Consider the following 17,321-nt stretch of genomic DNA (forward strand, 5'->3'; position numbering starts at 1 on the left):
GGTAGTGGCTCCTGCCATGACCAGACACTCCATCATGAACTGGTCCCCTTCCTTTGCAGGTCCTCTTCTGCTAGAATCCACCTTTGGGTCCTTCCAGTCTGGTTTGGGTCTTGCACAATCCTTTTTCTAAGTCCTCCTGTTTGAGGAAAACCAGGTACTTACCTCTGTTCTCCTGGTCGCCGCTCAGGTACTTACCTCTTGGGGTTCCTAGTTGCATCAGCTGCCCTCGAACGACTCCACATCCTTGGTTGGGGGACTGTATCTCGCATTCCACTTCCTTAGTATATGGTTTGGCCCTCCCCTAGGCCCCTCAATACTTTTGCCAATGCTTGTTGTTTTTATGCTCTTCACGGATTTGTTGTGTATATAATTAGTGTGTACTTGCCTCCAGTTTGGGGGGGGGGGGGTGTTGCCTATTAGTATTCTAGTGTTTGTTACCATAATAAAGTACCTTTATTTTATTTTATCTTTCATGTGTGATAGTGCTCTGTGGCTACAGTGGTATTGCATAAGCTTGGTATGTCTCCTAGATAAGTCTTGGCTGCACGTCCGCTGCGATCTCTAGAGAGCCCTGGATTTCTAGACACTGCCTACACTTCACTACAAAGAGATCCCTGGACCTGGTATAAGGTGGTAACACTATAGGTGCTCACCACACACTAGGCCAACTTCCTGCAGACCATCTACCACAAGGCCCACATCCTAGTGGAGTATCTTCCGGCAGTGGACAATGACTTTCCAAACCAGGTCAGCAGGATGCAGCAATAAGTCTACGAGTGGGAACTTCTCCCAGAAGTCCTGCTCAGCATTGGATGTTTCCCAACGAAGATCTGTTCTCAGCTGCTGAAAACACCAAATGCCCAAGCTTCGCCTCTAGATATCCTCACCCACAGTCTATGGGAGGAAATGCACTGTTGAGGAATTGGTCAGGGATATTTGGCTACACTTTTCTGCCTCTCCCACTCCTTCCGTACGGGATATAGAACTTTTGGCGGACCTCTCTCACTTTAGTACTGGTGGCTCCCATGATGGCTAGACTACCTTGGTTCACTGCCCTCCCCAGACTCTTAATAAGGCCTCATGAGATCCTCCCCAACAGGCCGGACCTTCTCACACAACACCAGAGTACCCTGAGACATCCTGACTCCACACAGATCAGTCTAGTGATATGGCTCCTGCGGTCCTAAAGTTTGTCTAAATACCCCCACCCCCTTGAGTGCAAGGTCACCCTCAGGGAAGCCCATTACCCCACTGTTACGGCTTGCTATGCTGTGAAGCGGAAGAGGCTTGTCTGCTACTGTCTATCCAAAAACACAATGACCCTCTTTAATCAACAGTGCAAGACATTTTCAGTTGTATCAGCAACGCTCAGGCCTGAATATGCATCAGTTTGCTTACATTTAGCTGCAGAGAGCACTTCTATCTGTTCAGAATCCCTGTTACTGAAAATTTCACGAAGGGCTCAAAAGGATTAACCCTGTCCTCTATACCCCCAATCCAATCCTGGAATATCAGTATAGTCCTCACAAGACTTATAAGGCCTCTTTGTTCTTGCCCCCTACAATTTTTATCTTGGAAGGTCGCCTTTTAGTTGTTTAACTTCGAAGGGTTAGTGAGATTAAGATACTCAAGTTAGAGCAAACATTTTTTTAAGGTACACTGACAGGTTTGTCCTTAGGACTAATCCAAACATTTTTACCCAAGGTGGTATGTTCTCTACCTTAACCAGTCAGTAGAACTGCCAGTGTCCTTGCTGCATCAAAACTCAGTAGCAGAGAGGGCACTTCACACAGTAGATGTAAAAGGGGCCTTCGTGTACTACATTGATCGGACAAAGCCATTTTGTAAAATGCATGTAAAATGCAAAAGCTATTTGTAGCTTTTTCAAAACCACATAAAGGCACCAACATCTCAAAAGCAGGTATAGCTCACTGGTTAGTCAAGTTTTTTTTCAAGCCTGCTATGCCAAAGCTTAAAGGCTGCATTTTACAAGTATAGAAGCGGCCTCAATGGCATACTTGGGCAACATTCCATTAGCTGAGATCTGTAAAGCAGCTACTTGCTCCACACAACACGCACACACCCTAAATATTGTTGTGTGGATATACTCGTGAGACAGGAAGCCCAATTGGGTCAAGCTGTCCTGCATATACTTTTCCAAAGTTCTGCAACATCCTCTGGCTAGCCACTGCCCTGCCTTAGAAGGGGAACTCCTTTACATTCCATGCACAAGCACATGTGTTTACAGGTACATATGCCACAAATGGAAATTGTTAATTAAGGTGTAAATGTCTGTCTGTGGCAAGTAGCGCTGTGGATGTGCATGCAGCACCCTTCACCCCGGTAGCCTTTGGTTGTTGCAGATTTTCCTTTTTTATTATTTTCTATTGCATGAACATCTTTATGCATTCTCATGCTCTGTCTCCATCCTCACCGGCCACCACGGAGTCAATGCACATTGCCAACTAAGAGAGAACACCACAGGAGTCAAAAGACTTAATCGTACAAAACACAGATGCTTATAGTGTTTGCAATATTTTCCTTTCCTCAGATGCTGTTTACTCTTGTTTGTATATTTTTTGCAAACCTTTTATTTTTTTATTTTTTAAGTTCCTATGTGTGTTCTTATTTTCTATCTTTTCTTATTGTTGGCAGGAGGTTTCCTAGTTACCCAGAGAATGCTTGACATGTTCAAGCGCCCCACTGATCCCCCAGAATATAACTACCTCTACCTTCTTCCTGCTGGTGCCTTTGTAGGAGGATATGGAGCTGCTTTCTCTAGTGGTTATAATATTGAACAGGTAAGGTGCCATTTACCACTTTATCCTTAACTTATTTTTGCAAGTTAGGCTTCCCTTCTTTTTGTAGAATGATCTTAATGATAAATGACATGTGAAAGGACTCTGCAGTATTGCAGTAGCAATACCAAGGCTTATTGTTCCAGGTGCTTTATACTTAGCATACTAGTCAACACTGTTTGGTACCTCATATGTTCAGGTCCCATTGGTAGTGTCTTTTTTTTTTAAGCTTGTTAACAAGTAAGATAGCTTGTTGATGGTAGTAGTATAACAACCTAAAGTATGAGTATGTGGTTGTTATAGATAGCTGTTCACGACCTGCGGCTTAAAAGTTCTAATCCAGTAGAGCCCACTCAACATTTCATCTTTCCCAGTGTTTTGAAACGGGTACCATTAAATTGAGCAATGGTAAATGTAATGGATGCTGTTGTCTCTGCTTAATCTTTATTCTTAAAATATTTTAGCCACAGCCTATGACCATGTAAACTTTGAAGTACTATTGCGCCTCCAGTTGGTGTCACTGATCTCTCACAACATCGAGCAATGTGACAGCAGTGTCCATAGTTAATAGTGCCCTGCATTAGTCCTTTAGTTTTGAAGATTGTAGAATGTGCTAATGGCAGTGTCCTTAAGAAAGCAAAAAGCACAAGGTCAGTGCTGACGTTGCCACACCTAGAACTTGTACACAATACTCTTTCAGATCATGAGGGAATGGCAAAGAATATGGAAGATAAGAATATCTTCATTACAGGTCTGCTCTGTATATACTATCTCAAAGTGAGTCCAAGGGTTCCCTTTATAGGTTGATAGTGGCAAAATTAGATAATTCTAATGCTCTATTTTGTGGTAGTGTGGTCGAGCAGTAGGCTTATCAGAGGGTAGTGTTAAGCATTTGTTTCTACACACACAGGCAATAAATGAGGAACACACACTTAAAGACTTAACTTCAGGCCAATAGTTTTTATATAGAAAAATATATGTTTTCTTTATTTTAGAACCACAAGATTTGAAGTAAATACATATAATGCAAGGTACTCCACATAGGTAAGTAAGGAACTTTTAATTAGAGGAGTAACATACACAGTTTTAGTTAAAATGGCAATAAGCTATTTTAAAAGTGGACACTGCAAAAAATCAACAGTTCCTGGGGGAGGTAAGTATTGGTTAGTTTCTCAGGTAATTAAGACACTTACAAGGTCAGTTTCTTGGGCATAGGCAGCCCACCGTTGGGGGTTCAAGGCAACCCCAAAGTCACCACACCAGCAACACAGGGCCGGTCAGGTGCAGAGGTCAAAGAAGGGCCCAAAAAACATAGGCGCCTATGGAGAACCGGGGTGCTCCAGTTCCAGTCTGCCAGCAGGTAAGTACCTGCGTCTTCGGAGAGCAGACCAGGGGGGTTTTGTAGAGCACTGGGGGGAGGGTGGGGTACACACAAGTAGGCACACAACACACCCTCAGCGGCACAGGGGCGGCTGGGTGCAGTGTGCCTAGCAGGCGTCGGGTTTGTGATAGAAATCAGTGGAGGGACCCGGGGGATCACTCTAGCGGTGCAGGCAGGGCACAGGGGGGGCTTCTCGGGCCAGCCACTGACTGGGCTAGGCAGAGGGTCGCCTGGTGGTCACTCCTGCACTGAAGTTCGGTTCCTTCTGGTTCTGGGGACTGCTGATTCAGTGCTTGGCCCAGGCGTCTGGTTCCTTGTTACAGGCAGTCGCGGTCAGGGGGAGCCTCTGCATGCGTCGCTGTGGTGGGCTTGGGGGGGGGTCATCTCGGGTTACTAACGAGGTCGCAGTCGCCGGAGAGTCCTCCCTGTAGTGTTGGTTCTCTGGAGCTTGAGCAAGGGGTGTTGGGTGCAGTGTGTGTAGTCTCACGCTTCCAGCGGGAAGAGTGAATTCTTTGAAAGTTGTTAGAAAGTTGCAAAAATGTTGCTGTAGGTGAACAGGGCTTCTGTTCTCGGGAGGTTCTTGGTCCTTTGGATTTCAGGGCAGTCTTCTGAGGCTTCAGAGGTTGCTGGTCCCTGTTGGATGCGTCGCTGTTGCAGTTTTCTTTGAGTCGGGAGACAGGCCGGTAGGGCTGGGGACAAAGCAGTTGTCATCTCCGCAGGGCTTTCAGGTCAGCAGTCCTTCTTGTTTCAGGAATCTGATTTCCTGGGTTCTGGGGTGCCCCTAAATACTAAAGTTAGGAGTGTGTTTAGGGCTGAGGGGCAGTAGCCAATGTCTACTGTCCTGGAGGGTGGCTACACTCTTTGCCCCTCCTCCCTGAGGGGAGGGGGGGCACATCCCTAATCCTGTTGGGGGGGATCCTCCTATCTCAAGATGAAGGATTCCTGAAGGCAGGGGTCACCTCAGCTAAGGACACCTTAGGGGCTGTCCTGACTGGTGGGTGACTTCTTGTTTTTCTCATTATCTCCTCCAGCCTTGCCGCCAAAAGTGGGGGCAGTGACTGGAGCGGTGGGCATCTCCACTACCTGGGATGCTGTGGGGTGCTGTAACAAAAGGCATGAGCCTTTGCGGCTCACCACCAGGTGTTAAAGTTCCTGCAGGGGGAGGTGAGAAGCTCCTCCACCCAGTACAGGCTTTGTTCCTGGCCACAGAGTGACAAACGCACTCTCTCCATGTGGCCAGCAACTCGTCTGGTTGTGGCAGGCTGGCAGAAACTGGTCAGCCTAGCACTAGGAGTGGGACTGGTATTCAGGTGGCATCTCTAAGATGCCCTCTGGGTGTATTTTTACTATAAATTCCACACTGGCATCAGTGTGCATTTATTGTGCTGAGAAGTTTGATACCAAACTTCCCAGGATTCAGTGTAGCCATTATGGAACTGTGGAGTATGTATTTGACAAATTCCCAGACCATATACACTTATGGCTACCCTGCACGTACAATGTGTAAGGTTTTGCTTAGACACTGTAGGGGCATAGTGCTCATGCACATATGTCCTCACTTGTGGTATAGTGCACCCTGCCTTAAGACTGTAAGGCCTGCTAGAGGGGTGACTTACCTATGCTACAGGCAGTGTGAGGTTGGCATGGCACTCTGAGGGGAGTGCCATATCGGCTTAGTCATTTCCTCCCCACCTTCACACACAAGCTGTGAGGCAGTGTGCAGGTGCTGAGTGAGGGGTCCCCAGGGTGGCATAATACATGCTGCAGCCCTTGGGGACCTTCCCTGGCATCAGGGCCCTTGGTACCAGGGGTACCATTTACAAGGGACTTATCTGGGTGCCAGGGATGTGCCAATTGTGGGAACAAAGGTACAGTTTAAGGAAAGAACACTGGTGCTGGGGCCTGGTTAGCAGGGTCCCAGCACACTTTCAATCATAACTGGCATCACTAAAAGGCGCAAAGTCAGGGGGTAACCATGCCAAGAAAGGCATTTCCTTACAACACTCCACTAGGAAAAAGGGTGCTTCTATGGCTTTTCTAGGTAACATCCCAATAGCAGACATATGTAAAGCTGCTACTTGGTCTACACCACATACATTGTGTAGATGTTTTAGCACGCCAACAAGCCAATGTTGGCCAAGCAGTGCTCAGAACACTTTTTCAAGCAACTCCAACTCCTCCAGGCTAGCCACAGTTTCTTTGGAGGGACTCCTTTACAGTCTATGCAAAGCATGTGTAGCTACAGCCACACATGCCATCAAACGGAAAATGTTACTTACCCAGTAGACATCTCTTTATGGCATTCTGATTGGTGTGCCGGGCTTTTAATAATATCACATTAACATGGTACAGGAAGTTTACCTGTGTCTTCAAGGGTAGATGTCACATAAGGGTTTTTGGGTAGCTTTGCCTCACCCACAGGGAAGACTTTAAAAGCATGACTTTACATCAGCTATTGCAACCCTGAATGGCTGAAGCCAAACTGGAGCCAGCATATATCAAACATAAACCGTTTTAAAATTGGTAATACCTCACTTTAAATTGGTGCTCTGGAACCTGTAAGGCCTGGATAAGTTAATAGTTAAAAGTGAAATTAGCCTGTCCCCATGGTTATGGTAATTAAAATGGTGTTTTATCTCATTGTTGAAGTATCTTTTCAGACTTGGGAATACAAGTTAAATGTTTCCTATGTCGACTTAAGGAACATTTGGAGACCACTCATGCATTGTTGGAATATTTGTCAATGGTTTATTTCAATAGTGCATATGAATTTTTATTTTGTAAATGTTCTTGAGGGATGAGTTTATTAAAAGGTACAAGTTTTGCAGGTAGCATAGAGATATATGGGAATCCTACACTTCCTGTGTATCCCCGGAACAAAGCTCTATTTAAGTAAACTGTGTTTTGACATTTTGCACATCTGGGTAAGTCAACTATGTTCACAGAAAATGATATGGTTAAGTGATTCAGAAGTTGTCAGTACAGTAAATAAGATTGTCTTGGTGAAAGGTGGTCATTGCTTCATAAAACCTGGATAGAGATTAAACTAGTGTTGCAGCCACTTCTTTTAGTGACTGTAATTCACTCTTGAGCTCTGATGAGTAGTTGTAGCCGGAAGGCATAGGAAAGGTTTATTACTGAACAGTTGTGTTGGAAAATGAGGGTCAGAGGGTGCAATCTGTCCACATGTGGGCACTACAAAAGATTGGCAGACACTATAAGCTACTCTAGGGTCTCTCCACCTGATTTCACGTGGGCCCATAGGCCAACACTAGCCTTGGTTGATTTTCCCAGAAAGTTGCCCTTTTATCATTTTAAGATGCCCAACTTTGGCAAGGCAGATAGTCTGCCATTTTAAAATACCTCTAGAATTAGGATTTCTTGAATAAACTTTCAGTAAACTGAGGGTAAGTGGTACAGATAAGGGCGGATGTGATTCTATAGGTTTACAGAGGATAGGATTAGATCCACTTGGGATTCGCCAGTCAGTAACTTCTTTAAGGATGGTGTTCACCCCTAGCACTTCAGATACATACCTGGCAAAAATCATAGGAGTCCGATTCTGCTACCTGCAGTGCTTCTCAAGGTTCAGTCCAGCTTAACCTCAGGTTGTCCCAGGGACTGAAGACAAGGGCATCTGAACGGAGCGAGGTTAATCCTGCCTTCAACTTCTTGCTGTTGTATCCAGGAATCTATCCCTCAGTATTGAAGCTTTAGAAGTGGCCAGGATGAAGAGAAAGCAACCTGATATGTCTGCAGGCAGTTGAGTGTACTCCCCTGGAAGAAAATTTACTCTGCCCCTGTCCTCCCAGTTTCTGTGAGGCAAAACAGTTTGATGGTGAATATTTGTTCGTAGTATGTGTTGCTGTAGACACACATGCCCTATATACTCATGCCATCTATTATTGAACTTGGATGTTTGCAACGTTTTTTTTTTTTTTTCGTTATAAAAGAAGTATTTTTTTAGTCACGCCATATAGTGAGTCCTCCCTTGTGCATTGGCATCAACACTATTGTTACATTGTTTTTTCTGCCTTCGGTCGAGACTTGTATCGATAGGGCTCCATGTGGTTCGATTTGCTTCCTTTTGCACCTTGCTTGACGCTATATTGCTCAGGTAATGTCATGTTAAGGAAGATCAAAGCTGAAAGCCGCCTACTTGCACAGGAGAGCTATTGTGTGTTTTACAAATCCAGTCTAGTCCTGGACATATTCAGAAGTAAGAGATCTGCAGAGAAAGTGTCCTTGAGAAAGATGTAAACCCAAGTAGATAAGTAGCTTGATCTTTAAAGCCCATCTGATTTATATTAATAAAAAAAAAAAAAAAAAAAAAAAGCAAAGACCCAACTAAGGCCAGTAGTGTAATTAAATAGGACCATGATTCTCTGTTGCTGCAGTGACGGGTTGTAGCAAATGTTCATCATGATTTACATGCATTTCTTTCGAAATTTTCTGCCCTTGAAACTTTCGAATTTGTGAACCAGGTAAGTGTACCTGAGTATTTGCCTGAATATCCCTCTTACAAGAGAGCACTGTTTTCTGCTTGGCCCCTCTACTCATAAATCCTCCAAAGAAGGGAGAGGTGGAGACTAGTCAAGCAAACACTGTACTTCATAGATTCATATGGTAGGCCACCTTTGTGTCATCCTTCTGGTCTAAAGAAAGCAAGTTCTGCCTAATTTAATAAGAAAGATAAGAATTTGAGCAGACATAAGAGGAGGGTGAGCTGAGAATGATAAAAATAGAGTAATAAAACACAAGGGGCAGTTAAGGCAGATTAGAACAAGGAGAAAAATATAAGAAAGAGAGGATTAGGTGAGTTGACCCAGGCTGAGAGAAAAGGGAATGGATGTTGAGGGTAAATATTGTCTGACATGAGTGTAGAAAAAGAACAAATAAATGTGATATTTGCCACTCAATAGTGTGTTCATACTTAGCACAATACTCTGTTTTATTTAAAGTCAACATGCTATGTCTGCTCCAGTGCTGGTTTGGAATATTTAATGAATATGAAGGAAGTTGGTGCAGTATCTCTAAGCAAATACATTGTTCTAAAATGCGGAATTTTCATTAAATGCCCTTCTTAAGACCTCTCATTCAACATGTTGGTAATGAAGTGACTGAGAAATCAGTAAATGACACTGTCTAATACATGTTGTCTTTGTACTTAGATGATATACCTTGGCTCAGGTCTGTGTTGTGTTGGTGCCCTGGCCGGTCTATCCACACAGAAAACTTCTCGTCTTGGTAATGTTTTGGGTATGATCGGTGTTGCTGGAGGTGTTGCAGCCACATTTGGAGCTCTGAAGCCCAACCCCGAATTGTTGGCTCAGATGTCTGGTGCGATGGCTCTTGGTGGAACAATTGGTGAGTAATGCATGGCATGCGGAGTGTACATGCTGCATAATATTCGATAGGATTAAGAGTTAATGCAGTAATTATCAAATGTGACTTTGCTTTGAATAGTAAATCATCTTTTAATATCAACTGTCTGTTGTTGCCTTTGACACTATCTATTGTTCTGATGTTGATGAGCTAGCCAACCATTCATTTGTTGCAGGCTGTTAAGTCTGTAAAGTAGGGTATCCAAATCCATCCATAGAGATTTTCTACATTTCACAGAATGCACATTTTACATATAGGTCCCCAGTGCCATAGCATGCGCTGTCTTGATCAGTTTTTCACCTTTTTTCCTTACGTTTTAATTTTTTCCCTTCAAGGGAATCACGTTCTCTGGCAGGTCATATTTTTTTTAATTTTTTTTATATTTTTTATAAAGTGTTCTCAAGGAAAGTACTCATCACAGTTTAAGGCTGCACCTGAAATGGAGTTACCTGTAACAGGTGACCACAGACCACTGTTCCCTTGTGTGTGTGGGTTAAAGGTCTCTTCACCTGCACCCTAAATTGGGTATGCTGCTAATCTGTGTATTAATATTTGCATCTACCATTTCACCAGAGGATATGTGTTGGTATTGTAGCTCGATTGTGGTGTAGTTTGTTTCAGTTATGAAGGGGTGATGGGTGCAGAGGTGTCCTTAGATGTCTGCTTTTCTTCCTGGAGTAGTTGCAGTGGAGGGAGCTGCATGGTTCATCAGGGAGTCCAGTAGGGGTGAAATCACGATGAAGTTGGACTCTGGAGGGCTGGGGAACCTTGTTGGCAGCTCTGGTCCACTTCAACTCTGTTTGTTGATGACGGGTGCAGTGAGGACTTCAGGTGTCAAGTTTTGGCTGTTCCAGACGCCTCAGAGTCCCTTCTTTGGAGGTTGTTGGAGAACAGGTCTGCTGATTATGAGAGGTCTTGAGTCTTTATTGAAGGCAGGCAGTCCTCCCAGGTTTCTGGTTTCTGGATTCACAGCTGCAGGACGAGTCGACTTTAGCCCTGATTTTGATGAGGGTGGTGGAGTTGGTACCAGGTCAGCTGCTTCTTTCTCCTCTCCTACTTTTGTGGCTCTTCTGTGTCCTTGGTCTTCTTAGGCCATCAAGATCTGCTTCTTTGGTGCCAGTGGCTCCCCTAAATTCTGAATTTAGAGGTGTGGTGGGTAGTAGCCAATTGGCTACTGACCCTTTGGATCACTATGCCCCCTATATTACCACTTCCTGTGGAAAGTGGGCATAACCCTGTCCCAGAATTCCTAGTTACGCTGTCACAAAAATGGCTACCTCTGAAAAATAGGGTTCACCTCTGCTCAGCCCATCTTGGGGGTGGTACTAGCCTGGTGGTGGCATGACTACCTGACTAGCTAGTTTTCCCGCCTGTCCAGGTGTCAAGTGGGCTCTGGACAGGGTGTGAGGGTGGCTTCCTCTCCTGTCACATTTGCATTTCAAAGGCAGTAGCCCTTTGAGGCTTGCCTCCCTACGCAGGCTAATCAGCAGGTCATCGTGTGGGAGGGGGTGTTACACCCTCTTCGCAGACAGCCTTTTGGTCTGGGCCTCCTGAGTGTCGAAGGCTATCACATCAGGGAGCCAGAACCATGTCTTGGCTGTCAGTCTGGGAGAAACCAGTCAGCATGCATACCAGAGGCTGGTAGGGTTTCAGGGGCACCTCTAAGGTGCCCTCTGGGTGGAAGTATTAATAAAACCAGCACTGGAATTGTGTGGGCTTATCAATTTGAGATGTCTGATACCAAACATCCCTATCTTCCGTGGAGGCATCATGTAGGTGGGGAACTTATATTGACCAGTTTCCAGCACATGCATTTAAAATGGCTTCCCTGGTCATTTGTACTGTCTGTAATAGGACTGACCAGCACAGGGGCATATCTTCACATGCTGATATGCCCACACAAACAATATTAAGAACCCTGCCCTGGGGCTGTCAGGCCTGCTGTAGGGGTGACTTACAAATATCATATGGAGTGGTAGGGGACATGGCACACAGGACTTCACTCCAGTATTGGAACTTTCATAGTTTCACATGCTTGAATACTCCCCATCGTCAAGATGGGAGTCCCCCGTGGAATATACAACCTAGGCCTGAAAATGTACATATACAATACGTGGCCTAGGCCTCAATACAATAACCTATCACAGTAATTTTGTCAAATAGACCCAAACTCAGATTTGAACCAATAAGGTTGCCTCACCCCTTAGAACCTCCTGTGAGGAGCTGCCTTCCCTCAGATGTTCCACCGCACGTCGTGCTGAGGAGTCTCCTTTGAGCTCTGCTCAATATTTTCTCTCAGAAGATCTACTACTCGAGTTTTGGGACATTTCTTTTCTTCTCTTGTGCTTCAAACTGGCTGCCATGTCAGACACACCAAGGAAAGGCCTTTTTGGATCCTGTGCCTCTTGTTTGAAGAGAAGATTATATGTGGAGGAATGCATTTATTACTTATATCCCAGCCGTAAAACAAATGACTGCAAAATATGTAGAACATTTTCTACAAAGACTTTGAAAGACCAAGAGAGTCGTCTGCTGTTGTGGCTTCAGAGAAGTAAGACTGGCCACTCAGCCTCTGATGAGGATAGTGCCTCCTACTCTATTTCTACTCCTAAAACACCTATTAAAAGAAAGCAGGAGGGCTCGAATATCCAGAACCACCTAAGAAAATGGCACAAAAATCAGCAGGGACATCTTCTAAAAGTCATAGCTCTCCGCAGAGGAAGAATACAGGCACAGAATACCTCAAAAAATCCTCCAAAAAGACTGTTTCTGAACCGGCTACTCCACCTCCGAAGGTTCTCCACAAGTTCAAGACACCAATTAGCACAGTCGACAGCGTCTTCGTCAACGGTACTCTCGTCGACGACTATTTCATTAGTGACGCCAGTTATAGTCACTCTTAATACCCCATCTCGTCGACGACACTCCCGTCGACAGTTGATCTCACACCAACGCTCCCGTCAACAGTGCCTCCGTCGACGAAGCCTTCGTCGTCGACACCTCAGTCGACGACGCTTGCGTTGATGGTACTATCGCCGTCGATCACACCGTCGACTATGTTTCCAGTAACAACAATATCGTTGACGGCGCCGTCGACAACCGTTTTTTTTTCTCGTCGACAGTCAAATGTTTACAGCAAAGCGGCAAAGACCATCACCATTGCCTTTGTATCAATCTGCGGAGCATTCTCCTCTTAAGAGGCTTTCAAAGACTCAGTTGACACCGTCTGCCACATCACCAAGTAAGATATCAAGACTTTTGCCATCTCGTTTTTTAGAACGCGATGATGATAATGATGAATCAGATCAGGACGCATTGTTTGGAGTAGCCAGAAGTCCATCCCAATTACATGTTCATTGTCGGGAGTACTCTGATGATGACTCCTATTATGATCAGCATTATTATAATCTAGTCCCACAGCAGCAACAGAAAGGAATTGTGTGCTTACCATCTGGTCTTCGTTTCTGACCTACAGGCCATGCTGGCTGTAAGGAAAAGCCTTCCTTGGCATGGTTACCCCCCTGACGTTTTGCCTTTTGTTGATGCCAGTTATGATTGAAAGTGTGCTGGAAAGCCTGCTAAACGGGCCCCAGCAGCAGTGTTCTTTCCTTAAACTGTACCTTTATTCCCACAATTTACACAGCCCTGGCACACAGATAAGTCCCTTGTAAATGGTACCCCTGGTACTAAGGGCCCTGTTGCTAGGGAAGGTCTCCAAGGGCTGCAGCATGTCTTATGCCACCCTGGGGACCCCTCACTCAGCACTTGCACACTACCTCACAGCTTGTGTGTGCTGCTGGGGAGAAAATGACTAAGTCGACATGGCACTGCACTCAGAGTGCCATGCCAACCTCACACTGTCTGTGGCATAGGTAAGTCACCCCTCTAGCAGGCCTTACAGCCCTAAGGCAGGGTGCACTATACCACAGGTGAGGGCATATATGCATGAGCACTATGCCCCTACAGTGTCTAAGCAAAACCTTCGACATTGTAAGTGCAGGGTAGCCATAAGAGTATATGGTGTGGGAGTTTGTCAAATACGAACTCCACAGTTCCATAATGGCTACCCAGAAATCTGGGAAGTTTGGTATCAAACTTCTCAGCACAATAAATGCACACTGATGCCAGTGTGGGATGTATTGTAAAATACACCCAGAGGGCATTTTAGAGATGCCCTCTGAATACCAGTCCGACTCCTAGTGCTAGGCTGACCAGTTTCTGCCAGCCTGCCACAACCAGACGAGTTTCTGGCCACATGGGGCCAGGTACAAAGCCTGTACTGGGGGAGGTGCTTCTTACCTCCCCCTGCAGGAACTGTAACACCTGGCTCATGCCTTTTTGTTACAGCACCCCAGGGCATCCAAGCTAGTGTAGAAGCCTGCCCCTCCGGCCACTGCCCCCACTTTTGGCGGAAAGGCTGGAGGAGATAATGAGGAAAACAAGGAGGAGCCACCCACCAGTCAGGACAGCCCCGAAGGTGCCCTGAGCTGAGGTGACCCCTGCTTTTAGAAATCCTCCATCTTGTTTTGGGAGAATTCCTCCAATATGAATCGGGATGTGCCTCCCTCCTCTCGGGGAGGAGGCACAAAGAGGGTGTAGCCACCCGGCAGGACAGTAGCCGTTGGCTACTGCCCCCCAGACCTAAACACCCCTAAATGTAGTATTTAGGGGTGACACTGAACACAGGAAATCGGATTCCTGCAACCTGAAGAAAGGAGGAGGACTGCTGACCTGAAAGCCCTGCAGAGACGACCGAGACACCAACTGACTTGGCTCCAGCCCTACCGACCTGTCTCCAGACTCAAAGAACCTGCACAGTGACGCATACAACAGGGACCAGCGACCTCTAAGGACTGCCCCGAACCCGAAGGACCAAGAAACTCCAGAGAACAATGGCACTGTTCAAAAACAGCAACAACTTTGCAACTCTTTAGCAACTTCCAAATAACTATTTTCCCACCGGAAGCACAAGACTTCTCACTCTGCACCCGATGCCCCCAGGCTTGAGCTACAGAGAACTAACACTGCAGAGAGGACTCCCAGGCGACTACGACAACGTGAGTAACCTGAGTTGACCCCACACAGCAACGCCTGCAGAGAGGATCCAGAGGCTGCCCCCAGGACCGAGAGGAACCACTTGCCAGTGCAGGAGTGACCAGCTGGTGGCCCTTTTCCTAGCCCAGTCTGTGAATGGCCAGAGAAGCACCCCTGCGCCCTGCCTGCATTGCCTGAGTGACACCCGGTCCCTCCATTGCTTTCAGTAGCAAACCAGACTCCTGCTTAGCACACTGCACCCAGCCGCCCCTGTGCAGTGTTGTTGTTTCCCCCGCCCCCATGCTCTACAAAACCCCCTGGTGTGCTCCCCGAGGACTGTTAACAGTCTGGAACCAGAGGACCCCTGGTGTCCATAGGCGCCTATGTGTTTTGGGCCCTCCTTTGACCTTTGCACCTGACCGACCCTGTGTTGCTGGTGCAGTGACTTTGGGGTTGCCTTGAACCCCCAACGGTGGGCTGCCTATACCCAGGAGACTGACTGTGTAAGTGCTTTACTTACCTGAGAAACTTAACCAAACTTACCTCCCCCAGGATCTGTTGATTTTTGCACTGTGTGCACTTTTAAAATAGCTTATTGCCATTTTAACTAAAACTATGTGTGTACTATTGCTTTGAATCAAAGTTCTATACTTACCTGTGTGAAGTGCCTTGCATTTTATCTACTTACCTCAAATCTTGAAATCTTGTTGTTCTAAAATAAATTAAGAGAAGATATGTTTCTATATAAAAACTATTGGCCTGGAGTTGTCTTTGAGTGTGTGTTCCTCATTTATTGCCTGTGTATGTGTGTACAACAAATGCTTAACACTACACTCTAGTAAGTCTATTGCTCGACCACACTACTACAAAATAGTGGCACAATTAGATAATACTAATGCTCTATCAACCTCTAAGGGGAACCCTTTGGGCTCTGTGCACGCTATCTCTCACCTTGAGCTAGTATATACACAGCCAACTTCCTACACTGGTGGATTATAGGGAACGCTTCCAGCCACAGTAGGCAAAAGATCCTACACCAGTGGTTACTGCACCATGTACTCCGGTACCTCTACCAGTTCTTCCTGATGCGCCGCAAATTCCTCCTCAAGCTTCACTGAGTCCACAAGCCCAGGCCTCGTCAGATGAGGCGACTGAAGAAGTTCTCTCTGAGCATGATGAATGTGATGACTATGTATTCCCTGCACCCCCTTCACCGGAGCCAACTTCAGTTTAATCCGATTCCAGAGTATATTGGATCTTTTCATAATCTATTAGAAAAAGTGGCTGCACGATTTGAGCTCCAAATGCCATCCACACAGCAGGATTGCTTCTTATATGACTTTAAAGAGCCTCATAGGAAGGTAGTCAGAGCAATCCCTTTTATAGACCTCGTATGGCAACAGGAACGAAAAATTATGCGGAACCATGCTACGGTGCCAGCGGTATTGCCAAAGCTGGACAAGAAACAAAAAGCGACAGAGGACGCCCCGGCTTGCCTGGTGGGACGTCCAAAACCAGACTCAGTGGTTTCTCAGGCTGCCCAGTGACGCTCTAGAAACCCTTCGGCACCTCTATCTGCAGCTCCAGACAAGGATGGTGGTGCCTTGACAACATTGGAAAGAGATTTTCTTCCATGTCTGCCATTGTTGTCCGTGCTGCAAATTCCCTGGCACTACTGGGCAGATATGACAGGCAGCTATGGTCGGACATTTCTCTCTCGGTAGATGATCTTCTGGATTCCATCAAGTCGGAAGCGAGAAAGATTCTCATTGAATGTCAACACACGTCTGCAGAGGTTATTGACTGTGCTTTAGACATTGCCGCTATGAGGTTTCAGCTACTTGCTGGTTCAGCTGTCTTGCGGTGCCAAGGGTGGCTTAAGGCCACAAATTTTCCACCGGATGTCCAAACAAAAATCCTTGACTTCCCTTATGATGGACAAGACCTTTTTGGCAAACATGTGGATGATGCTCTTCAAGAAATAAAAGCAGACACTGATACTGCCAGGTCTTTAGGATCACTGCAGTATAAGCGCACACCCTTTCGAGGAGCCAAGGGTAGAGGGCACTCTTCCTTTCGAGGTGGTTACCAATCATTCAGGTACCCAGCTTATTCCTCCCAATTCCAATCTTCCAGACCCCAATACCATCCGAGGCAACGTCCGGCGGCGGCATACAACAGACCTCCCCCTAGAGGAAAGTCGGGGAGACAATCTAAGGACACCTCCCGCAGGCAATGACAGCCTCCAAGGGCCAGCTGCCTCTCCTTTCTTAACACACCACCTGCAACGTTGGTGTCAGACCACAAATGACAAGTGGGTTCTGGACATAATAACTTATGGTCATCTGCTAGAGTTCACTTGCATGCCCCCCGAGACTCCACCTTCCCAGGCACTTCTAGAAATAGATGTCATGTTTTCCAAAGGGGCGATAGAAGCTGTGCCTTATTCTCAAAAAGGAAGCAGTTTCCATTCTCGCTTCTTCCTAATCAGGAAGAAATCTCATCTGTGGAGACCCATCCTAGATCTGAGGGAGCTCAACAAATATCTAAAGAAACAATTCTTCCACATGGCGACATTGAAGGATGTTTTGCAACTTCTCAACAGAGGGGATTTTATAGCTTCCCTGGATCTGCAGGATGCCTATTTCCACATACCTATTCACCCCAAGCACAGGAAATTCTTAAGATTCATGGTAGCCAGCCAGCACTTTCAATTCAAAGTG

The 17,321-nt window shown here is 46.0% G+C and overlaps 1 protein-coding gene across 2 annotated transcripts in view; it reads left to right on the forward strand.

Annotated features, from left to right (window-relative positions):
• Positions 1-17,321, forward strand: part of NNT (nicotinamide nucleotide transhydrogenase) — a 293,073-nt gene that overhangs the window by 127,983 nt on the left and 147,769 nt on the right. For both annotated transcript variants that reach the window (XM_069221538.1, XM_069221543.1), the window contains exons 13-14: positions 2,656-2,801; positions 9,351-9,546. In XM_069221538.1, coding sequence (XP_069077639.1) covers positions 2,656-2,801; positions 9,351-9,546 — 342 coding nt within the window. The remainder of the gene's footprint in view (positions 1-2,655; positions 2,802-9,350; positions 9,547-17,321) is intronic.

The sequence above is a fragment of the Pleurodeles waltl genome, chromosome 1_1, assembly GCF_031143425.1.
Source record: "Pleurodeles waltl isolate 20211129_DDA chromosome 1_1, aPleWal1.hap1.20221129, whole genome shotgun sequence".
Taxonomy (NCBI): domain Eukaryota; kingdom Metazoa; phylum Chordata; class Amphibia; order Caudata; family Salamandridae; genus Pleurodeles; species Pleurodeles waltl.